Raw genomic sequence first — 25,283 nt, 5'->3', positions numbered from 1 at the left:
TGACTTCCCCTTTGGCCTTCCTTGGAGGCGCAAACAGTGTTAGAGCAGTCGTGGTTTTATAAAGTAGCATTACACAAGGCCTCATATGCCGCTACCTTTATGAGAGCTGTTCTTCTTTTTATTAACAAGTTACACAAGAAAAGGAGGGCAGCCTGACGACACAACCGAAGAAACTGTTAAGCTCTGTGACCAAAATACTCTAGTCATGCGGGTGCTCGGTTCAAAAACAGATGACACACACATACAAACCTGATTGTTGCAACCTTAGAATGTAGGAAAACGATCTCTGTGTGTTTTATGGGGCTTGGCCGGTAGTGTTTGTGCGCACACGTCTAAAAAGGAAGTCTGGTTATGAAGTGTGTCCTTCTTTTTGCTTTTGGGCTTTTAATAACAATTTGTCATTTTAAGGCAGAATCAACCTCAATGAAAATGTTTGTAGCTTAACTTGGTCTCTTTTGATGTGGCTGCTTTTGACTGCTGCCTCTGTTGTTGAGGCTGGATCTCACTGCTCACAGCTGCAAGCCCACAAGTGTAATGTCTTATTTTAAGTGATTGCATGCTGTTATTGCTCACTTAAACAGAATCACATCCTCTCATGGATGAAATATTGCATGAAATCAGATGAATGGACTCATAAGGAGTCCACTGTTGATCATGCAACTTCATGCAGGGCATGACAAAAGACATTCAACACATACTGCATCCCGTTGTAATAGAATCAGGGGCTATTAACCTCTGGTTACACACAACTAAATTAAGCCAATTGGTCTATAATGCATGCCGAAAATTTAAGCAAGCTGATTGTCACCAAGAACAATCGTATTTTTGTTCGGGTTAAAATTTGAGGAAGGCATGCAGTTCTTAATATAACATTAGACAAGGAGAAGGCGACTAATTCCCCGAATTATATCTTTCCTTGAAAGGGACTGTCTTATGTAATGTGACATAACACAAATGGGTCCTGAGTTAAAGGTTGGACTGTATTAAACCTCATTGTGTAACAGCACTATACCTATTATTGTCGGGTCGGGTGAAAAAAAAAAACCTATAGAACATTAAAATTCATCTACAGTAAGGACAAGAATAGCATAGAGACTTATAGGAAACGCCCTACAAACAATACTCATGTTTCCCTCAAAGGGATAAAAAATTGTGTTAAATAAGCTAAACATTTTTATTTCTACTTATTCAGCCAACTACAAAACTCATCTCTTTTTTTGTTTACACATCTCACATCTTTCTGTCCCATTTCATTTTGTGATTATTCATCATTCAAACTCAAAACAGAGAACCTTAAGACCCTTTTTTAAGACCTGCACAAATAAAATTAATACCATATGAGTGGGGTAGGGCAATGTCTACGGTAACATATTAAACTGTAAAATGACTGTAAAAACATGATTTACAGTTCAGGTACAGGTTTTCACAAAAAAAAAAAGTTTTATAAAATGATAAACTTCACATTTTAGCATGTACACAATTTCTAAGAAAAGAGATGAGTCAAATTCAATCTCCTGCCAGCAGGTGGTGCTTTTGGAATGACAGAAATATAGCGGTTTCCCCGGCAGGACTGTAGCTGGGATTTGCGGGGCCCCGGTGCAGGTTGTACCCATGGGCCCTGTTTGAAATTGTGTAAATAGCACAAATAAATAAATAAAACAAAGATACAAATTAAACAATGTTTAAGTTTTTTTCAAGTTTGTAGGTGTCCAGGTACAGAAACTAAATAATCAAATGTAAAATATCATTGCACAGTCTTCACTGTATAAATTAAATATAGATTAATCCTTGTTAAAACCTCAAAGTAATTCAGTAAAGAGCTGTGAGCGATTTTCTCTCATTTAATTTCTTGGATTAACATTAAGGACACCGACAGCAGCTAGTAAATTAGGCATGGCCACTTTAAGAGACAATACATCCAATATAATGATACACATCCAATTTCTTTCCAAACTGTTTACGTTCACATAACTGACAGTTTTTTTCGAAGATACTCGCCATAATTTTGTATGTATCTGTTGGTTCAAGAGCAAGGAGAGGCAAAACTCTGCACGGGTGCTGAATTAAGTTTTTATGTTTGTATGTTTAAACTGGCGAGATTTATTTGTTCGTTCAGGTGCAGGAGGATGCGAAAGAAAGCTCGGTTCGATGTTTGCGCGCTGTCTGTGAGACATGGCTCTCTGTGTGGCTGAAATGGCTGGGGGCCCCCCTCAGCTGTAGTCCCCTATAATCGTCATCACCTTTCACCCCACTAGCGACAGCCCTGTTCCCCAGTAATCGCAGTCCACAAAGCAGCACAGCACATGACTTTGAAACATGCAGCGCTCATTTTTAATCAATGAAATCATAGCCTTTGTTAGGCTATTTCGCAATTCTTCAATTTCCGTCCTCAAATTTAAGACCTCTTGAAAACAAAATTAAGACTTTCTTGTACCATTTAAGACTTTTTATGGGCTTAAATTTGATACAACTAAGACTTTTTGAAGACCCCTGAAAGCCCTGTAATAATTAATTATGGCACGTAAAACAAATACAAACTTCATTTTAAACAATATCTTCTCAAAAGTTTCTGAAATTAAAACTGAATGTTCATTATACATTAACAAAGCTGCGTGTTGGATCCTGAAAAGTTTTGCTGCCGCACTCAATATGTGACCCTGGACCACAAAACCAGTCATAAGGGTCAATTTTTTTAAATTGAGATTTATACAACATATTCAATCTGATTAAATAAGCTTTCCATTGATGTATGGTTTGTTAGGATAGGACAATATTTGGCTGAGATACGACTATTTGAAAATCTGGAATCTGAGGGTGCAAAAAAATTAAAATATTGAGAAAATCACCTTTAAAGTTGTCCAAATGAAGTCCTTAGCAATGCATATTACTAATCAAAATTTAAGTTTTGATATATTTACGGTAGGAAATTTTTGTGGTCCAGGGTCACATATGTCAAAACATTTTGGCCACAGAAATATTGGCAAATATATTGATCTGACTCCTTAATATGTAGTGAAAGAACATTGTTATGGATAATAAACTTAACGTAAAATGGAAAACAAGGAAACAGTATACAACAATATTCATCCACTGTCGATCAGCCTTCATACAAATCAAAGGAAAAAAACAAAGGAAGAGACTTAAGACTTGTAAGGACAACAAATGATGTTTTCCACAACTGCTAAATCATTTATTTTTTATTTGGATAGTTATTTCTCAAATAGAAGGGTTAACAACAACCGTGAGACTGAATTATTATTATTATTATTAAGAGAATGTGTCATGTGTAATGGATATTTCGTGTTTTGCGCTCCGTCAAACGTCTTCAGCACAGAATATGAGACAGAGCATTCTGATTATCCTCATTTAACTGTTGTATATAGAGTTTGGGACACAAATAGTTTCACAAAAAACAAGTCTGCTGGAGATCAAATATTAAAGAAATGCTGCCACCTTCTGGTGACAGATCATAGTGTAGTGTACTCAAACCCAAGAGTCATCTCAACTGCTATACATTATCCATGCATCCTTACATTTAAAGGTGATAACTGGTTTTGTCTCAGAATGGAATTTAATTGTATACGGATGTGACCACTGAAGAACTTTGAGTATAGTGACTTGTTAACTTTGTGTTGATTAGTTCAGGCTTAAATTTTTAACAAACCCTCACTTTATACGCACGCATACTGCTCCTTGTTTCCAAATCAGTCTGTTTAGTCTCTGCCTCCGAATGCCACACAAAGATTATGGAATCAAAAATAGACCACAGGGTGTCAAAAAATAGCTCAATGAAACGTCATTTTCCTTTTCGGTCACTGTCATACAGTAGTTTATCTCTCATGTGTTGACATGACTTTTGCATGATCTCTTATACTAGAACTATGTGTCTGGATTCTTTGGTTTACTGTCTGACTATCAGCATGTCACTATTTTAAGCATTTGTTTGGAGCAATACAGATAAATGTACGAGAAAAATCAATGACTCAAGTTAACGCATCAAGGCACCAAATATAGACTTCATTTATGTTTGGCTTTAGATTACTATAGCTTGAATGAAATAATATCAGTGCCATTTTTTTAGCTGAAGGAAAAGAATAATAAAAACAACTCTGTACTTCTAGACTATAATTCACACTGACCAGTGCATGTACTAAATGCAACCAAATGCAATGTATTAAAAAAACAGATTATAGAGTACAAGTATAGTTTATATCCTGATGTATGTCAGCATACATTTTCTTTCTAGCATGTCTGATGAATGTAATGTGTGATATATTGTATGTTTACAATGAACAACTAATATTTTGAGTATATGCTAAGACAGTTTTAATTAAAATAATTTTGTAGAAAACCTGACTATTTTATTAAGTTTTACTTTAATTTAGATTGACTGTAACAAACCTCTAAGAAGTCGTTGGCATCTTGTTTAGTCTAACGAATGTAGTCATTCAATGCCAAAATAGAATATATATAAGCTGATGTTAGATTATTTAGTGTTTCTGATTTATTTTCTGATTTATATTGCACATGTACATGACATATTGCATGTCTGTGGAGATTCTCAGCAGGTAGATGAATGAATGTATAGTACTTTTTCAAGCTAAACTTACTTAACCAGTTTACAAAATAGAAAATAAATACTGTTGTAGGAAGCTTATAATTATTGTAATAATAAGAAGCACTTTTAACCATTCAAATGAACATGAGCCTGGACTCTATACACCTTTGGCTGGTGAATCATTCATGGCTTTGCAGCGTATGTTTTACTTCTGGTTTGCTACCGTTGTATGTTGTTGCCATATTGGAAAAATCATGGCTTAAATCAGTGGCCATAAAATATACCTTCAAAATATTTGCACTTTTAATATATTAAGAAGTAACTTGTTATCTTATTTGCAATTATGTTTGTGTACACTGCAGTGATTAATAATCAAGTGCTCTCTCACAAATGTGTCAGTTTATTAATACAATAATTGTTACATAAAGTTATCAATTTACTGAGGCCATCAGGATTAAGTACATATCAACAGACAACAAACACTTAAATTCAAACATTCGTTAGTAATTTTTTTAATATCTACTAATAAATGTTAGTTATTTTAAATACTCGTAAAGAAAAATTGTAACTCGTATTGCATTCACTGTCCTCAGACATCTGGTGCCACATGAGAATTTCATATTTACATAACATTTCACATACAGATATAACAAATACAGTTCTTACAAAAGATGTGCTTGACAATACTTTTTGAGGACTTTTCAGACTGCAGTACAATAAATGGTCCGACTAACTGATTCTATTAAAAATACCAAACGAACATTTATAAAAACATATATCTGTCTAAAACTTTTTATGTGTACGTTTTAGTACACGTTCAGTAAGCGCTCTGTGTGATTCATAAATGTTTTAATTCACTATAAAGAACCGACTCATTCGAGTCAGTCGTTCGGGAATCAGACTGCACTAGTCGCGCTGTATGTTGGTGATTCATTGTAAAGAATCGACTCAAAAGAGCCGTCTTTTCGGGATTCGAATCACAGAGGTCAGAGTTTTTTAGTAGTCTACTGTGTTCCATGTGCCTCGGATGCAAAACGTACGCTCAAAAACCATTAACTGATTAACATGATTTAATTATTATTCGGCTGTGGCATGTGTTCACGGAAGCAGTTCTCGGCCCCCAGTCCCATTTAAAACGAGCGTGTTTACATATTTTCAGGTCGAAGCTGTGGTTCAGAGAATTATGCGTTAAACATAAGATTGTAACGCACTGCCCTACACATAAGCAGCGAAAATGGTCAATAGTCAAAGATGGATCGGGTGGGAATCGCGAACTTTATCACGTATGAATCATGTCTTCAAAGAGGGCGCCTCGCTCCGCAGAATCGCCTCTTGCTGACGTTTTTTGGGCTGTCATGTGATTAGCAGGGTTCAATGAGAGCTGTTTGCCCCACCCATCTCTTCAACGCTGTCTATCTCAATGTACAATTCACTGAGAAAAGGAAATAATCGCTAAAAATACACCCTCGAAAAGGATCCATTCGCCACAATTAGGGATTCAACGCGCTCCGTCCGTAGGGAATCCATTGCTGTCGTTGTGGTGTCGGATTTATCTTCACGTATCCAAATGCACATGATCTAAGAAGGATTCAAGAAGGATACAAAGCGTAGCCTGACAGCGGACTCGGACTGCGATAACCGGTACGTTAAAATATCGACGGAATCGCTCGCATTTGCATCTGCGGTTGAAAGAACCGTAAGGATCGCCGCTCGCGTCAAAGCAAAGCCTACGGATGTGAGGAGAAATTCAAATTACAGTAACGGAGAAGACGGCGAAGGGCCTCGTTTGATTTGGACAAGCCGAAAAAAGCGATCAGTCACCGTAAGCAGAACAGGAGGGAAAACAGCGTCAATCTGAGGGGAATTTTTCAGCAGCACCGCCGTATTTTTCTCGCAGACAACGTCGTTTCGTAACGGAGTTAAAAGGTTCATGTCGACCACGGCGCAGGGCGGAATGATCCACATGCCGTCATTTTGGTGGAAATATTTATTTTTTTAATTTGTAGCCACCCTTTCTATCTCGTTCTGCCCGTCTCGTTACATCGGACAGCGGATTCGACAGCAAGACACCGAAAAGAATCGCGTTTTGTGGAGCTATTCATGATTTTAATAGGAGTCGCTCGTTATTTCGGGAAACCGACCATGGATTCGCGACGGGAAATTTGCTAATTCGCCGTCGTGGGAAAGCCGAAATCATTCATGTAACGTCGAAGGCTTCGCTGGATGCACATCCATACACAGAAATCTCATATTTTATAGCAGCAAAGCGCTCGACAGGACTCGGCCGTCTGTAGTCCGGCCTAGTGTTTTCACTACCACCACCTATTCTCGCTAATACTAGTCACTCATAGCTTTCATATTTCCCCGTGCTCCCCTCCTGCCCTTATCAGCGAAATCCGGGGAAGCGATGTGTATACAAGTATAAATGTCCCGGTTTTCCATCAAAGTGTTCTGATTGGAGGCCAATCAAGGAATTTGGATCATTTATTCATACGGTAGATACACCTCCCACCCAACCCCACCCCAAAACTTTTCTTGGGTTTTTGGGAAAATGGGTTGTTTGGGCAACAGTAAGACTGAGGACCAGCGAAATGAGGAGAAGGCCCAGCGAGAAGCTAACAAAAAGATAGAGAAACAGCTCCAGAAAGACAAACAGATCTACAGAGCAACTCATCGACTACTACTGTTAGGTAGGTTGGTCTGAAAGCTGAGGTTCTGTCACTGCTGCGAACACTTTCCTGATGCGTGTGACGTCATCGGGGCCTGTCACATTTCCTAGCGTTTTGTGTGAATTTGATTCATTTGTCCGAGTACATGATGGGGGTACACGCATTTCGATTGGGATTCCTGGGCCGTAGTAGTGGACACCTCCGGGCCTGTGGTGCTTCATCCAACACCGCTCAATCACTCCATTCATTCCCATCTGATTTATGTTGACTAGGTTTTGCATTATGGAAATATTTGGGCTCCCATGATTTTATAATTCACTCACAACTATCTCATGTTGATCCCACACTCATAAGCATACACTTACACATGCATATGCTGTTCATGAGTTTAGGGTGGTTTCTGCATCCTGCTAAATTAGCAGCGTGCTTATTACTGTACATATAGATGGAAATAACTGTTTAAGTAAACATTTCTGAATTAAGATGTTTGGGAGATTAGTGCATCATTTTTAGGTTTAGTTCTGGTAAGGGTTGCTTGCGTAGTGCTATTTTTATGGTTTAGCATTCTGGGCATCCCCAAAATGATAATAATAAGAGAGATGACATACATATTTTTGCGCTTTCCATTTGAAACAGAAACTGATTAGATCAGTTAACATATTTTTCATGCTTTAAATATTCTTAGTTTAGTTGAGCAATAGACTGATGTATTAACCAAGCCGATGAACAGAAATGGTCATTTTGCCTTTGTTCCAGAATTGTTATAGAATGATGGACTTTTTTGTTGTTGCTGAATTGAGTAATTAAAGTGAAAAATAATGAAGTTTATTTAAATTCAGCAATTTTGTGTATGTCTTATTTGCTTACATGAAACTGTAGTATGTTTATATCAGCATTAAGCCGGTCACCCTGCTCTTTAGATATCGGCATTGGCGTTATTGGCCATTTAGAAAAAAAAACCCATTGGTCTACCACCTTACTACCTTGAACCCGATAAAATCAGCAAGTGTTTTCATTTCATGGATATTTCGTAGCACGACATGAAGTTGTTTTAACTTCAGTTTGATTTGATTTAGTCTCTGTTTAAGAGACTGGTCTCGCTAATTCTGATAAAACCCAGTTCTCTAACAGTCTATTTTTTCAGATATACACATGGCCTAAAAGTACCCTATTCTAAATCAAAATCCCATGTATTCAGCATAGCAAAGCACTCTAAATCATAATGTCTGGTGTTTAAGGGATATTTCTAGAGACCCATGATTTAAGTGTGTTGTAATGATATATGATTTAGGGATGTGTACCAGTGTAATTGGAGCACACAAGTGGAATTCCTGTATGCAAACAGGCCTATTTGACACAATTGGAGCCTTGTAACAAAATATGTGTTGTGATAAAGAGGTTCCCAACTTCCCATCATACATCTGAACTGAGCGCCTAAATCTGAGGTGTTTTGGTGCTTCTGTAAAGTTAGAGTATTTGAAAAGTTAACTCTCTTCTCATATTTAGCACTTGGAAACTCGGACAACTGTGCATTGTTGACCATAAATTGTAGAATCATTCAGCTTTGTCAATGTTTGACAACTATGGCTCTAAGAGACGTTAGGTGGTGTTTCTGGATAGTTCCTTATGTTTTATTTTGCATTTCACCATTTAATTTGATGCATAGCTAACCAGTTCCTTTTTAGTTGGTTTACTTACAAGAGGATTGATTGGAGTGATATTGTTTATAATTTAATGAAAAATCAGAATCAAAGAAAGAAGCATCTTATAGAAATCTCGTGAGGTATGAAATATGGAAGCAACTGTGGAGTATTCATAATTTTAAAAAATCTTAAATTGGCGACATTTTATTTGTGTACTAAAGGACAAAATTATGATGTTCCATATAACATATTCTATGTGTTAAGTGTTATGACATTATGACTTTTTTGCAGCTGTTGCACGTTTGCAACAATAATATATGAATTTATAGACCGTTCTTTTTAGCTTTAGATTTTTAGCATGAAATTTCTGCTTGAGGTGCATGTTTAGTTTGCCATTAAAAAGAAATGCTACTGTGAAATTTAATTAATTATTCCTGTTGAATCAGGTGATATCTGACCCCCTCCTCCTCCCACATCCCTTGTGATTTATATCTTTCTTTTGCTCGTCTCTCAGGGGCTGGAGAATCGGGGAAAAGCACCATAGTCAAACAGATGCGCATTTTACATGTCAATGGCTTCAATGCTGAGTAAGTATTGCTTTCACATCTATGTACTTTCTTGATTCCACTTAAGTCAAACGCAAACTAGATTTTTATTCCATCCATAAGCATAGCCTACTGTCAAGTATGATATAGCGTATAAACAAACCCTGTTTTCATTCATCATGCCATTTTGTTGGCAACGTCGTTTTGCTGTAATGTTTTTAAGTGAAAGTTGGGTTTGGGAGGATGTTGATATCCAAGTCGGGAATCCATGTGTAATGGCGTGCTTTGTCATTGTGTTGTTCTCTTGATTTAGTGGGACATGTTATATTTATAACTTTAGAGTATATGTATTTATTGTAAGTAAAATGCAGTGCTTTATTTTGTGATGTGACAGGACATTTTATTAATGTAGCATTATATTGCTCACTGAAAGTCCCATTATAATGAAAAGCTGACTTTCAATAAGTTTATTCAATAAGTAGTATTTACCATTATGAAATGCTTAGCAGCTGGTCTGAAGCCAGTTTTGTGATTAAGTTACTATAATTTACTATACTCTAATCTAGTCCTCAATCAGTGTAGAAAGGGTGTCCAAAAATACTGCAGAGGTTACAGAAATATAGACCATCAGTATTTCGACACGGGTTCAAACTTCAATGCTGAAATAAGACAAAGGCAAATAATTGTTGCATGAATTAGTCAATAGAAACACTGTGATTGCAGCATCTGGAAAACAATTCTAATTTGATGATTAGAAAGCCAGGAAAAGTCAAGAAAAAAAGGATTAGTAATGCTATGGTGGTTTATTCTCTGTAATGTTACACATTTATGCTTTGGTAGATAGATATATATATTTGGTAAATATATTTGTGCAGTGGCCAGGACTACTTGTATCTAAAATGTTCTATACATGCATTTACTATAGTATTCAGTTAATGTAGGGTCACATGTTTGTATTTAGCTATTTTACAACAATCTGAAGCAAATGCAGCTCATCCAATCATAATTCAGAGTTTGAACTGTCAGTTTTATAATATTAGTTATAATTCTTTAGTTTTTAACTCCAGTCTTACGTAATATAACTTAATCATTTTGCATCCATTATAGTTATAGTAGTTAATTGCGATGATACACTTTTAATTTGTAGGGTATTTACCTCACAGGATTATGGAAACACTTCAAAACACAGTTATTTAATTATTATAAATAACCTTATAAAATAATATAAAACCAAAATGTATAAAATACTATAAAATCACAAATCTGTTGAATTTTCAGCAAAAATAACTTGTTGTAATGTATTACCGTGATATACTGTAAATCGATTCATACTGTGATATAAAAATTTGGTTTACCGTCCGCCCCTAAGTAGCATTAAGTTGCTTAATTCATACTGTTCACAAGATTAGTTATTTCGTTCATGTTGCCTGAAAATGAAGCGATCTGAAGTAACCAAGAGTCAATGTTTTACAGAGAGAAAAAACAGAAAATTCAAGACATCAAGAATAATATAAAAGAAGCTATAGAGGTAAGTGTTGAAGCTTCTTGAGTTGAACTAGTAATCAAAGGTGTAAAAACGTGAACGCACTGAAACTCTGATTGTCTTTTTTCCTTTACAGACTATTGTGACGGCAATGTCCGTGTTGGTACCTCCAGTCCAGTTAGCCTGTCCCGCAAATAAGTTTCGAATTGATTACATCCTCAATTTAGCCAATCAGAAGGACTTTGAATTCACACCGGTGAGTATAAAGTTATTGTGTCAACCCATCACCCCTTTTTTTTTTTTTTGTACCATCTCAATATTTTTAGCTGGACATGCACAAGACTTATTTAGTTATGAAAAACATGACATTTTAAAAAGACCGATCAAGTTTAAAAGTAAAAATGGCGATTAAGTGTGTGAGCATAGTATGTATATCAAAAAAAAATTGTGCACCTAGTTTTTGGGCTGAGTGTCATGGATGTTTGTGTCAGGCCCGTGTGTGTTTTGATGGTTCTCCTCAGTCGTAGGGCCTTGTGTGGTTTATGCAATTAAAATTAGCAGCTATTCTTTGCATAGGGACAACACATAGATTAATTGAAAAAGCGCCCCACCTCAGGGAAATGTGGGTGTGTGAACGTGTGACTCTCAGGTATAATGGTGAGGCGTTCATTACGACTGATTACTTGTAATAACCTCTAAACTCTCCCTTAAGAGGGCCTCACCTGAGCCACACACCACCCAGGACCTCCCTGCTCCCTCATCACCTAGACAGGTGCTCTGTGTCTAGGGAAAGAGGAGTGGAGAGCCGCCCTGACCTGCGCCAATGGGCCGCTTAAGATTTAATTACAGGTGATTCAAACTAGGTGGCCCTATGGACTTAAAAATAGAGAACACGAACAGCTCACCTGCTGGTTTAGACAAGGTTTTAAATAGAAACCCGTATCATTACATAAATATTTCTAGAATTATTAGATTATGGATACAATGAGTAAGAATTTTTGACACCTGAAAATTGGATAGACGTACAATGATTGTTACGCGGGATGCTGGTTTTTCTGTAAGCTACAGGATTGCCAGGATAGCTGCGTGATTCGGAGTTGATCGTTAACTGTTAAACTTCAGAATCGAGTGCAGGAAGTGGTTGTAGTTTTAGCATTACTACAAAGAAGATACTGCCCCACCCTCCCTCTCTCTCTCTCTCTCTCTCTCTCTCTCTCTCTCTCTCTCTCTCTCTCTCTCCCTCTCCCTCGGTGGCACCAGGGCCCGCTGGGAACCAGTCTGACTGGTTGATTGTGTTGCAAGCGAGAGACAAAAATAAAAAGCAAAAGCAATTATTGACATTTATAACTCAGTCATGCCACTTTAGGATATAAAGACCCATTGAAGTTTATAGACGACTGCTATTTCAGCGCTGTTACATGGCTGAGTTGTAATATTTCCATTCAAAAAAAGAAAAACTTCTGTAGCTGTGAAGCTATTGAGCTAGGAGGAAACTGGTGAAGCGTATTAGCATAACAATTGCAAAGAGAAAGACAGATGTAGACAAGCTGAATAAAAATAAAAAACACGTTAAACACATTTAAACACATTACCCTTCACCTGAAACGGTGTACGCCAGGGCTGGGCAAAGTAGCTAAAAATGTCTTTTTTTACTTTTTCATCATGCATCTCAATATTATTAATTTATTTATATAATAAATATGAAATATAAAAATGTATAATTTGTTCTGAAATTATTTTTTTCTCAGTAAGTGTGCATGTAAGACAAAAGTAAAAGCAAGGCTTTTTTTTTTTTAAATCAAGGCATTGTTTTCCATACTATTGGTATTAGTCATTTTTATTTATATAATAATGCATCACAGTTTTAACCTACATATATATTTTACTGTCATATTTAATGCCAAATGTATCCGAATCAGAAGCTTATTCATCAAATCAGTCTTTCGGATAATATGGTTTAACTGACTCACAGAAGTGAATTTGAATGGCCAACTCTTTGCATCTTTACAGCTTTACATTTCCCATTCTGTAATGTAATGTACATTTCCCATTCTGTCTTAAAGGGATAGTTCACCCAAAAATGAAAATTATCCCATGATTTACTCACCCTCAAGCCATCCTAGGTGTATATGACATTCTTCTTTCAGACAAATACAATGAGAGTTATATTAAATAATGTTCAGGCTATTCCATGCTTTATAATGGGAGTGGATGGTAGCCCAAAATTTGAAGTCCAAAAAATTGCATCCATCCATTATAAAAGAAGCCCACACGGCTCCGGGGGGTTAATAAAGGCCTTCTGAAGCGACGCGATGCGATGCGTCTGTGTAAGAAAAATATTCATATTTACAACTTTATAAACCTTAATCTCTAGCTTCCGCTAACTGTCGTTCACGAAAGAGTGGCGTCCAGCGGATGACGTAGCACGTAGTAGTAGCAGCATAAGCTCCAGTGAGAATATGCTAGTCTCGCGAGAAACCAGTTTTGTTTACAGCAAAGGAAAACCAGTGTTCTCTTGGCTTATATCGAAATCCTCCGACATTTTTCTTTACAAATCCTCGTTTTGTACTACTAATTCGTGACCGGTGTTTTGTTTTGCTCTCTCCTCTGCGCTTCCACGTTCATCACTTCCGCGTTCGTCACCCCGTTTGCCTACGTCCTACATCATCCACTGGACGCCACTCTCTCGTGAACGCGCGTACGACAGTTCGCAGAAGCTAGAGATTAAGATTTATATATAAGATTTAAGTTGTAAATATGTTGTAAATAAGACAGTGTCCTATATCACAGTATACTGTTATGATACAAAAATTCAGATACCCACAAAATAAATATTTAAGGTAAGAGCAAGTGAGAGCAGGTGGGTGGCGTGATTCTCAAGTGTGTGGCTCTTGTCCTACACATTTAAAAGCGTAGTGGCACTCCTTTTTTAAAGGAGCTGTGCCAGAGTGAATGCTACCATTTCCAAACACATCAACAAAGATCAAGTGAGACGAAGCCCCGTTCCTTGTCGGGACCACGGTGCCGGTCCTCCTTTGTCCCGTGCGGTGTGCACCGACCTGTTTGCTGTTCAGGTTCATGCCACCACATATAAACAGCTTTGCAAGGTGTGTCCCGCTTCATGTCATATTGGCTCAGATTGGAAGTTTTTCTTTTCGAACACTTTTCGATTCATGCTTCACCACCATGTCTGGATTGCAGTGGGCGGTCAGAATCGTTTAGTTCTGTCTTTAACTCCATAAATGTGGCTTTTGTTATACATGAACTGCGTACGTTGTTTGGTGTTTATGTATGTCATCCAAAAGGAGACAGCAGAAGAGCTGAGTCAATGCGTATAATGTTAATATCTACAACATAGCTTGTAAAAAAAGTTATTTATTTTGGCTTTATATCTTTTTTTCCTAATTAATCAAGAATCTATGAAATCCTAAATCGGACACAGAATTCCTCCTTCGGGTTGGAAATCGATAATTTTTTAGTAAACACCTTGCAATGTATTCGCAGACACGAGTCACACGACATTGCTCGTTTGAAAAACTAAATTTTTTGTTGCCAGTAATTCTATACAATTTATTTTTGATTTTGTAATTATTGTCCTGTTGAAATCTGAAATTTTAAACAATTTGACAGCTGTTAATAGTAGGGTTGGGTACCGAAACCACACCAGTACCTATGTAACCGGTATGTACTAGAACCGAATCAGAACGCAGATTTCGGTGCCTCATTCCGGTGCCACTTAAATGCCTGAGCGATCGATTGAAATATTTGTCCTGGTTCTCCGAAATGGACGCAAGAAGCATGGGCGTCGCTAGGCCATTTTTAGCGGGGCTATAGCGATTAGCTCCATAAACTGTACACAAATTTGTGATCGCTTAGAGTCAGTCCCCTTTTAAATTTCATATGAAAACGGCGGCAGACTTCATCTCCTCCCTGTCTTTCAGCGCGCTCTTCAATCCGCAGACCGCGGCGGTGCAGCGCGAGTGGACTCAAACAGAAACAGAGGACACAAGGTGTGTGTTTATCGATAGATTGTTATAATATCTGTATCATATCGCCCATTATATTTACTTAAAAATTAATGTCACCATGTTTTGTACACTCCACTTGCGCCTGTGTCTTCTCGTACATAATGTGGTGTAGTCATGAGGTGCTAGTTCAAATTTAAATAATGCTTCTACAAAAAAAGTTTCATCTGCAGATTTGATCTTGTTTAGGGATCTGTGCCTTTGTACATACGGACATCTGACTGCGAAGTAGTGATTGTGTTTCTCAGCAATAGTGTGCACCCTTAATTTACATAGAAAAGAACGTCAGGGGAAAATCTGTTGATGGAAAAATCTCCATACAAGTTCTTTGTGTATTTTTCTTTTTTTTCTGCTTGTTACTTTGCACTTTTTGTTAGAAAATGTTTATTTACTATTTATTCAGGTTTTTTAAGGTATCTTATATTTTGATACTTAATTTCCATGATCTAAATATTCTTAAAAATTAAAAGTTTGTTGTCATTTGGAAGTGTGTAGGCCTTCTTGCATTATTATGCTGTTACATTATGATTATATACTCAGTGTTTTGTATTAAATATTGTTTTGTATTAAATAATGACCCAGATCATGAAATACATTTATTAGCCTTCGAGTAAGGGAAGCACAACTCGGGAAATGAGAGCATCCGAGGAGCATGTGAATGCTATGCATATTTATTTTAAATATTTTTAATGTTCTTTAATGTTATCCATCGTTTTTTTGTGGCTCCTTTTTTAAAAGTATCGGTTAGCACCGGTAACGTTTTAAAAGTATCGATTAGGCACCGGTATCGTAAAAAACCCAATCGATACCCAACCCTAGTTAATAGAACCATTAAGGAAGGAAAATCATTGTATTGGTACTGAATTTAAATCTGGTATCTTTGCATGCAAAAATCCCAAATCCAGATTGGTTGTGCAGAATCTGTAACGGACCAATCAGTGGTGGTGTTTTTTATTTTTATACAGGTTAGTTGTTTAAGCGACATACACCGGTATTGCAGTATTTTAAAAATTCATATCATAACAAAAATAAACACCGGTATCCGGTATGAACCGGTATACCGCCCAGCACTAGTTAGCATGCACTAAAGAGTCTGTGCAAAACTAACACAAACATGTTTAAAAATGATATGCAGCCAAACGACGGAGGTGTAAAAGATTTGCCTGGATTCCGACAGCTAGTTTATGGGTTTGTCCTCTCTTCCACTTGTCTTCCCAACAGGAATTTTATGAACACACAAAGACCCTGTGGCAGGATGAAGGGGTGAGAGCTTGCTTCGAAAGATCCAACGAATATCAACTGATCGACTGCGCACAGTAGTGAGTATTTGGTTTCTTTTAAATGCTGGGTTTGAAGAGCTTTTTATTTGTGTAGAATTATTAGTATTTGAACATAAATGCTTGGGAATATTCTTGGAATTGTTGGTCAGGTTGGTTGCACTCGACTCGCTTGACTTGTTTGTGTGACTTTCGTAGCACGTTGCATGTATCGGACTGATTTATGCATTCAAGAGGGAGGGAAATAGAAATGCGATGAGTGCAGAAGTGACAGAATGTGAAAAAGAGACACTGATGAGTGCTAGACAGATAGGCGCTTTCAGAAGACACAGAGGTATGAATGTTGGGTATACATTGAAAGGTTTCCTGCATTGTGGCGCATATGTGTGTGTGTCCTGTCCTCTCCCACAGCCACTGGTGGTTGTTGTGGATCAGACGCTGGCCTGAGCCGTTTAGACCGGAAGTGGCCCCTCCATCGCTCCCCGCTGCACGCTTATGTAAACGTAGAGCGGTGAAAGAGAGAGCTATTTTTAACTCGCTGGTTCACTCACTTGCAGCAGAAGGAGACGGTTTGAGAGGCAATCCGCAAGTATCGCGAATAATGCATCTCCTCTTTTGAAGGAGAAAAATGAGCTTGAAGTGATAATGGTGGCTACTTGCAACTGTTTGGAGGGCAACTCCCAACCTCCCAGACTGCAAAGAGGGACGGAGGAGAATGACAGTGCTGTTTCGAGCACGCTCGCGCACGTACACGCGTTCAGCAAGAAACCAGCGTCGTCAAGCGCTCGTCCTCTTATGAGCTCATTTTTGTCTGAGCGTTTTCAAGGCTCTTCCTGTCACATGGCCAGGTGTCCATATTGAACGTGTGCATGCGTTCGTGTTTTCATTCACCTCCGTTTCTTTGTATGGTCGAGCCACAGCAGTAACGTGGGCTCAATAACGTTATCATTGAGACAAACACAAGAATGGCTACGCAAAGCGTGAGAAGAATACTGAAGTATCGCAGTTTGATTTTTTCCCTCTCCTGACTAGTTCTTCCTGCATCTGCTAGTAGCGTCACTGGAGTGACAGAAAATGGCTGAGATAGAAAAACAAAACAATGAGAATAGTTTCATTAGGGTTATGCTGTTTTAAGAGGAAGCGTGTGTGTATTACTGAAGCAAGTTAACTATGTTTGTACAAGCTTCCTTTATTTTTGTAAGCTAGAGAATAAGAAACGTTTACTTGGGGTTAAAGTGTTTTCAGGGCAAATGTGCGTAAAAAGCTATTTTCTGTTATGGTGTTCTCATATACTAAAGAAATGTTGTATTTCTCCCTTTTTGCATTTTGTTTGCATAAATTCAATAAGTGTATTTAGAAAAGAAGAAATGTTTCTTTAATGTTTTTTTTTTACATATTTTCTATATTTCCATAAATTATTCAATTATATTTCCATGAAATTGAGAAATGTTCCATTCCTGTCTGTTAACATTTTGTAAATGCAAATCAAGTGTGATTTTTTTAAATTTTATTTTCTTTTTTTAAATTCCTGACAAAGGTCTCATGACCGAAACGTTTGTATTCCTCCTCTTTTGCATTTCATTTGCATAAATTCAGTGTGTTTTTACATGCTTCCTATATTTCCATAAAACAGAGAAATGTTTCTATTTTGTAAATGCAAATCATTTTTTTAAATTCCTGACAAAGGTCTCACGACCGAAATGTTGCCACCTCAGGAAATATTGGATTTCTTGCAGGCTACAGCAGTATGCAGGATTTTTTTTTCTTTTCCATTATTTCCTGTATCCAGCGCACCTGCCTGCAACCATTCAGGTGTGCAAGAGGTGTTTGAATAGAGAAAGCATGTGTTTAATGTGGACAGTAATTTCTTGGAGCTTTCTATATTTTTGTAAACCAGAGGAATGTTCTTGCTTGTTTGCATTTCGTTAGCACCATGAAAGAAGGGTTTAGGTTTTTCAGAAAAAGTCAAAAGAAAAAAATAAACCACAGGGCTTTGTAAATTTGTAAACCAGAGAAGCGTTATTTTGTGGCATTATATCTCAAAAAATCATTAGGGTTATGCTGTCAAAGAAAAATAATTTGTATAAAAAAAAAAAAAATGGAGAATATTTTCTACAAGCTTACCGTGTTTTTATAAATCAGAGAAGTATTGTGTTTCATTTATTTATTTTTTTAAATTTACTTATTCTTTATTTTCAGTTAAATCATTTATAGTTCCAAACATTTTTTTTTTCTTTCAAAACCCTGGGCAAACAGAGTCCTGGGTTATCTTGCTTCACGTTTCACACTGCTTATACTTCACCCAGGGTTAAAAGTTAATACTGGGTATTCATAAGTTGCGTTTCACACTGCACATTCCTAAACCCCAGGTTAAAGTCCTTATTTTCATATTTGCGGTGTCAGTGTCACTGATTGGACGAACGCAGCAGGCAACCCGTTTACATGGCTTTTCTCGCATCAGTTATCCTGTCAGTTAAAAAGTGTTGCCACGTGGGTCCTCCTTGGCAGGTTTCATTGCTAACGCACATTTACTGACAGTGACCGGATACAGTACTTTCAAATGACACAAACAACAGGGCTTGACAGTGCAAGCGTTTTGACTAAAAATAGATGTGCCAAATGTAAAATGTATTTAGGAGCATGAGTGCGAATAAAATTTCTTAAATGGTCCAACAGACATCTTATTTTAAAGGTCCACTGAAGTGCTTTGAAACGCAGCGTTATTCAATGTGTTGACATAATTTCAACTGAAACGGGAAGACAGGGCAGGACATATCAAGCAGCCCTTTTTTAAATAGCCAATAGTGTTTTGTTTATATCACAGCTTGGGCTAGAGCCGTTGACGTAAACGCTTTGAAAGACCACATTACGAAAATCAATGAGATGCTTTTGATGCAGAATCGCAATTACATTGTGGCACCTAACAACAAACAACTAACTGTAAGAATAACAGTCTCCTTCTCACTCCAGTTGACCCTTCCCCCTAAGTTACTGTTGCTACGTCCGACAAGCCATGCCGCTCTCATGCCACACATTCTCACGCAGTGAAAAATACATTGCGGAGCAAAGAGGAAACTGACAACACGACGACAGACAAGACAGAGCAGGTTACTTCTGGTATGAATCAAGTGTCAGCTTTCAAATTTTTTTTTTTTTTAAAGATATTCAAACAATAAATACAGTTTTGTGGCTCATTAATGTGTTGTGACAGATCACTGTAGCGCCTCAGTTCAAGCGGCACGTGAACCGATCGTCTTTTCATATTTACTTAAAGTGCCAAATAAACATGAAAACATCAGAAGGTATTTTATTTCAACCACGGAAAGATGTCAGTACACACAATTTTTCAAGTTTAAGTCCACCGATTCAGCGTTATGATTGGTCAGACTGCCTGTCAATCAAGCTCCCTGTGAAGGGTCACTTCTTATTTTTCCCTCAAATGCTGTACTGTTTACACAACGAGCACTTCCTCTTATTGACATGACATGAGCCACGCTGTTCAATTTCTGATTGGTTGTCTGTTGCTAAGCATCCAGCAGTAACATGCTAACACTACTCCGTTTCACACTGTACAAGATTGGCACCGCAATGCGGGGGTTAACACCACAAAAGACATGTGCGAAAGAAACGTTCTTTTACCCAGGCTTAAAAGTGATGTTTAGAACAAAAATAACCCGGGGTTAAGTGCAGTGTGAAAAACCCTAGGGAGTGCAAAAGATTTACAACTTTCTATAAGATTTCTGTGCCTTTTAAGTAGGGAAAGTATAAATACTGCAATTTAGTAAGAAGCAATAGTTTATGTACAATATTAATCATAATTAAGCAGTTCTCTTTGCTGCAATATTTATTGATACCATCTTCAATCATTTCAATATTTTTACAATAAAGTAGTAGGTTTTGACATGATGAATTTTGGTGATTATATTTTTATTATCCACTTACTATATTGTTAGACGTCAAAGTATCAATACAGTTGCTTTGTGTGGTGTTTAGGAAGGTGCAATATTGTAGGTAATAATAAAGCAATTAGATCCATCCAAAACCTTTTTATACTAATTCTTAATGGGCAACATTTCAAGGCTATAGTTAGTTGATGGGACAGATATATAAAAAGTTAATTATCCATTTGTGTGTGTGTGTGTGTGTAGTGTTTCTATTACTTGCTTTACTTGCATTTCTATTTTTCCGAAACCAAATAAATGTTGCATTCCTTCTTGCATGAGTTTCAGAGGGTAAATTGTTTTAATAATGTTGTCTGTTTCAAAGAAACAAAAATTATTTTCTACAAACGTTTTTTACAAAAAAATGTTTTCTGTGAAGCAGATAAACGTAGCATTCTTGCTTGTCCCGCAGTTCCTAAACATAAGGCCAGCGCATGGAGAGAGAAAATTCCTAAAACATCCGCCATGTTTCTTTCTGAGCGTCTCTCTCTCTCTCTCTCTCTCTCTCTCTCTCTTTTCTTCCCCCATCCCTCTTTTGCGAAACCAGACCTGCTTTTTCTCTCGTTCTCTCTTTTTGCTTTCCCCTCTCTTTTTCTGACTGGCCCTTCTCCACCTTTCCCTCCTCCCTCCAACCCTCTCTCTCTCTCTCTCTCTCTCTCTCTCTCTCTCTCGCTCCACTCCCTCTGTCTTTCTTTTTCTCTTCACTCTTTCTCTTTCTGTCTGTCTCTCCCTCTCTCTGGCCTCGCTCCAGTCACACAAGATTTGGAGCTGATAGTCTATTTATAACGCCTGTGGTTCTGTCGCTATGACAACCGAGCTGGAGGCCAGGGCGCCAGGGAGCTATTTTTGGAGCGCCGCTGTAATGTCAGACACAGCCTTCTCTCTTTTCTTTCTCTTCCACCGCTCCCTCTCTCCCGGTTTCTGCTGCTTCCTTACTTTAGCGTTGCAAACTTACTGAAGTGTGTGTGCATTCGCATCTAAGAGAGGGAAAATGTGGTGGAGGCCATCGATTAATTCACGATTTAACATATTTAAAGTGATAAATATAGCTAGCTTTTTTTGTAAGTTGCATTTCATAAAATGCTGAACTTCAAATCTGACCGATTCTTTGGAATGTCACATTTTCTTTTCTTTTTTTTACGGGCACAACCAATTAAACTACACTTTTTATTTTTATTTTTATTTTACAAGAAACCTTTGTTGTTGAACGCCACTTGATTCTGAAAGGCTTGCCGTTAGATATCCTCTGTACCGTATCGTGCCACGCACACACACGCGGTTCACTCGGAGCCTAAACAGTGTTTGCCGTATTGGCCCCGGAAGCTGCCTAATCCACACCCTTAATACTCTACTGTTAACTAGATGAGCTGTAAAATTAACCAGATTAGTAAGCGATGAGGATATTATCAGCTTTTCCATGCTAATACACCATCGGCACAACAGCTCACTCTTCTTTCTGTGAATTGTTTATTCTCTTTGCATGTTTTTTCTTGGCTTTTCTTGTTTCTATATAAAGAAAAATGTCTTTGTTTTGATTTTTGTTAAAAAAAACTGTTAAATCTATGCTATTATTTTTTTTGTATTTGTATTTGTTTATTTCTACTCTGTTTTAAATGTTCCATGCTGTGGCCTGTTGTGAATGTAAATATTTTTAATTATTAATAATATTATTTAATTGTTCAGTGACAGAAACGTTTTAATGATTTTCTTCTTTGGACAGTCAATTGCGTATTTATAATTTATTTGCTTTTTATATAAAACATACTATAAATACATTTGTTTAAATTGCATTTGTTGACTTGCAAATCACTTCAACCTAATATGTACTTGCTAAAAAGATTAATACATACTTCATAATTAAGTCTAATAATTAAGTGCTAATTATCAGTAAAGCTTTTGTTTGTTTGGAATACTGTTTGCCATCTTTTATCAACTGTAAAAGTTTGTTTGTGCAGGTCGGGATCATTTTTAGCATTGTGACCGCTTAACACAGCAACACACCAAAAATATCATATTTTGGACCTTTCCTCTGGATAAATGACTAGATGGTGCCATCGTCGTCTCCCCCGGAACAGCTGGTTGGCTCAAACTCTTAAACTTCTGTTCGGTCAAGAGCACATTTGAAACTGAAAAGGTGCTGAGGATCAAACAAATATCTCCACAGTCGTAGGCAGTCACTTTTTGTAACTTGGTTTACTTCGTTTTTATAACTTTTTTTTTAAAGAGAGCAACGGAGACAATATGAATTTGTTTTGGCGAGTTTGGAATGTTTAAAAAACTAATTTCTTGATTTTGACAAACAACATCAGTGGATATGTAATTCAGAAACTGCATTTTCAGTGAACTGTTCCTTTTAAGTAAAGAAAGTATAAATACTGCAGTTTAGTAAGAAGCAATATTTTTTGTATTAATTGTAATTAAGCAGTTACATCCAACCATAATTTGCTGCTATATTTAGTAATCTTAATCATTTAAATATTTTTACGATAAAGTAGTAATTGGTTTTGACTTGAGAGATATTTTTGGTGATTCTATTTTTTACTATCCACTTACTATATTGTTAGTAGTCAATAAAGTATGAATACAGCTTTAGTGACACTGCCTCGATTGTGCAAGTGACAATTCCTGTGTCAACTGTGCAGCTCGCTTATAGACAGGCGCGATGTGTGGTGATTCACTCACGCTGTTTGTGAAATTACCTCTCACACAAGGTTTTCAATTTACTTTATAAGTTATTTAATGAAGAAATATGAAGGTGAATACCTCACCTAAAGCATTATAATTATTTCACCCGCGCCGGACAGAGACTAAGACGGTGCCGCTGCATGTCATGCCAAACCTCTCACGGCAGCGTCATCGGCTTGAGATCGTTTTTTTGAGATCGGTCTTTTTAGAGACCGCCGATCAATCATCCCAACGTGATTATCAGCCGATAGTGATCGGTAGCCGATCAATCGGAGCACCCTTAAATACAGTTGCTTTGGGTGGTGTTTAGGAAGGTGCAGTATTGTAGGTAATAATAAAGCAATTAGATCCATCCAAAATCTTTAAGATTTTTATATTGTGCTTTTTATACTAATTCTTAATGGGCAACATTTCAGGGCTATATTTTGTATTGTATTGTATATTTTATATTAAGTTAGTTGATGGGATAGATGATATATAAAAAATTAATTATCCCATTTTTTTTTTTTTATAATGTTTCTGTGCTTTTACTTGCTTTACTTGCATTTTTACTACAGTGATTTGCTTTAAGTGCAAGTGAGCTGCATACTTTTTTTATATAATAAATAAAGGGAGCTGAACAGAAATTCTGTGTGGGCCAAGTCATATGACTCATGTGATACGTTGTGTGTGTGTGGCCAGACCATCCATTTACTGCTTCAAGTGTTTTTACATTTAAAAAATTTTTTTTTTTTATTGAAGTTGCTGCCTAATCATATCCTGCATGCTTAGAACAACTCAAAATAAAATGCATATGCATACGCGCTAATATCCATCTTGTTGTGTTTTTAAGACTTCTGACATCTATCACACATACTTTCAAGTGCATTTTCAAAGTCTGCTACACACTGTTCCAAACTAGAACCTCCGCAACTGTTGGCAGATGTCGACATGCAACTAGAATTTCACGAACTTCCTGCCATGCAGCCGTTTGATTTCTAGAATTCCACTTGAGTTGAGGCTGGATTTGGAATGCAGGCCTAAATATACTCGGTCGCAGCTATAGCTGTCTCTTCTGCTTGGCATTACAACAGTGGAGGCTGTATGCGTTCTCAACTATTGTACCCAGAGGGGCATGAGTTGTATTATGTCTAACCACCGGGCTGGGCTATTGTTGGAATCGTTCTATTAATAGGAAGAAAGGCAATAATTGAGATATGGTGTTAGACAACGGCTGCGGTCACAACACAACTGTGTCTGTGTGAGCCTCCCCCGTCTTTCTGTCTGCATTTTATCCTGTCTGTCTTTCTTTGTTTGCTTCGTTTTATTTCTGTTTATGCCCCCTCTTCCACGTGATGTGCCACACTTTCATTTGTGCGGCCTGCTGGGTGTGTTGCATGCATGCACGCACATACACACACTAGTGCAGTCCGTGCCGCTGTGTGTGGGACCTACAGCCTTGCTGTCAGATTTCAACCCTCTGTGTCACATTCCTGTTGCACTTGGACAGGGGGATGCACATGCGCATCCGGCCTGTGGATTTCTCTCGCTTTCTCTCTTGATTCCCTCATGCTTTGATTTAGGCGTTACTCTTTTGCTGGCATTTGTGAGGAATTTTAATGATTCTAATTATAACACCTTAATGACTCTTTTAGTACTTTTGGAGATTCATTGGTCTTTCTAAATAAACTAGTTCATAAAAGTAATTTGTTCTGAATAACATTTAATTAAACAATATTAATTGTACTCATTTTATATCATATTGTAATGTTAAATATTAATATGTATTTTAGCAGTTTTGTGTGTGTATGTGTTAGCAGTTTTGTGTGTGTATGTGTGTGCGTGTATATATATATATATATATATATATAATTAGATAAAATGATACAATTAATATTGTTAAAATGTTATTCAGAACAAATCATGTTTCTGAACTAGAACTAAAAGACTAATGAATACAATTCATATGTGAAATATATATTTATAACTAAAACTTGAAACTAAATTTAGGGGTAAATGTACCAATTAAGCTCACCAAAATCTACATTGAGACATTTTTAGTGCACAAGATATCGGTTTCAGCACAAGAAGTTATATTAAAATAAAATATTAATCTCTCACACAGAAATATTTCATTTTATTTTAAATGACAAAAGCATTTCAATTAAGATATACATCATTAAATGCAAAAGGTCTGGCTGTGCTTAATGGGTAAATTTTTGTACCCTTTAAGCACACCCCTGTTCCCATTAAGCTCAAATCATGTTTTATTAAAATTCTTGTTCATTTTAAACAACCTTTTTAAAGAATAATTGAAAAATGTTTTATTTGAAGGTATAAAGTCAATCACAAAAAAACAACAACAGAACACTAAAATCAAGCAACGAGGCATTCAATTTGATCAGTTATATATTCATAGTTAAGTGTCATTTAAGTACACTGCAACATCTAGACTAGTCCACATTCAGCTAAGTAACA

General features: G+C 37.0%; 1 protein-coding gene across 2 annotated transcripts in view; it reads left to right on the top strand.

Annotated features, from left to right (window-relative positions):
- LOC107729747 (guanine nucleotide-binding protein G(s) subunit alpha) overlaps positions 1–25,283 on the top strand; it is a 34,903-nt gene that overhangs the window by 2,473 nt on the left and 7,147 nt on the right. The window contains exons 1-5 of one of the 2 annotated variants that reach the window (XM_016540424.1): positions 5,892–7,248; positions 9,385–9,457; positions 10,889–10,943; positions 11,035–11,154; positions 16,145–16,242. In XM_016540424.1, coding sequence (XP_016395910.1) covers positions 7,110–7,248; positions 9,385–9,457; positions 10,889–10,943; positions 11,035–11,154; positions 16,145–16,242 — 485 coding nt within the window. In that variant the 5' untranslated portion in view covers positions 5,892–7,109. Of the gene's footprint in view, positions 1–5,891; positions 7,249–9,384; positions 9,458–10,888; positions 10,944–11,034; positions 11,155–16,144; positions 16,243–25,283 lie in introns of those variants that run through there. The other variant, XM_016540423.1, reaches the window with a different exon arrangement.

Source organism: Sinocyclocheilus rhinocerous, unplaced genomic scaffold (genome assembly GCF_001515625.1).
Source record: "Sinocyclocheilus rhinocerous isolate Xijiao unplaced genomic scaffold, SAMN03320098_v1.1 scaffold218, whole genome shotgun sequence".
Taxonomy (NCBI): domain Eukaryota; kingdom Metazoa; phylum Chordata; class Actinopteri; order Cypriniformes; family Cyprinidae; genus Sinocyclocheilus; species Sinocyclocheilus rhinocerous.
The sequence above is the reverse complement of the archived record's forward strand: the minus strand, read 5'-3'. Positions and strand labels throughout refer to the sequence as shown.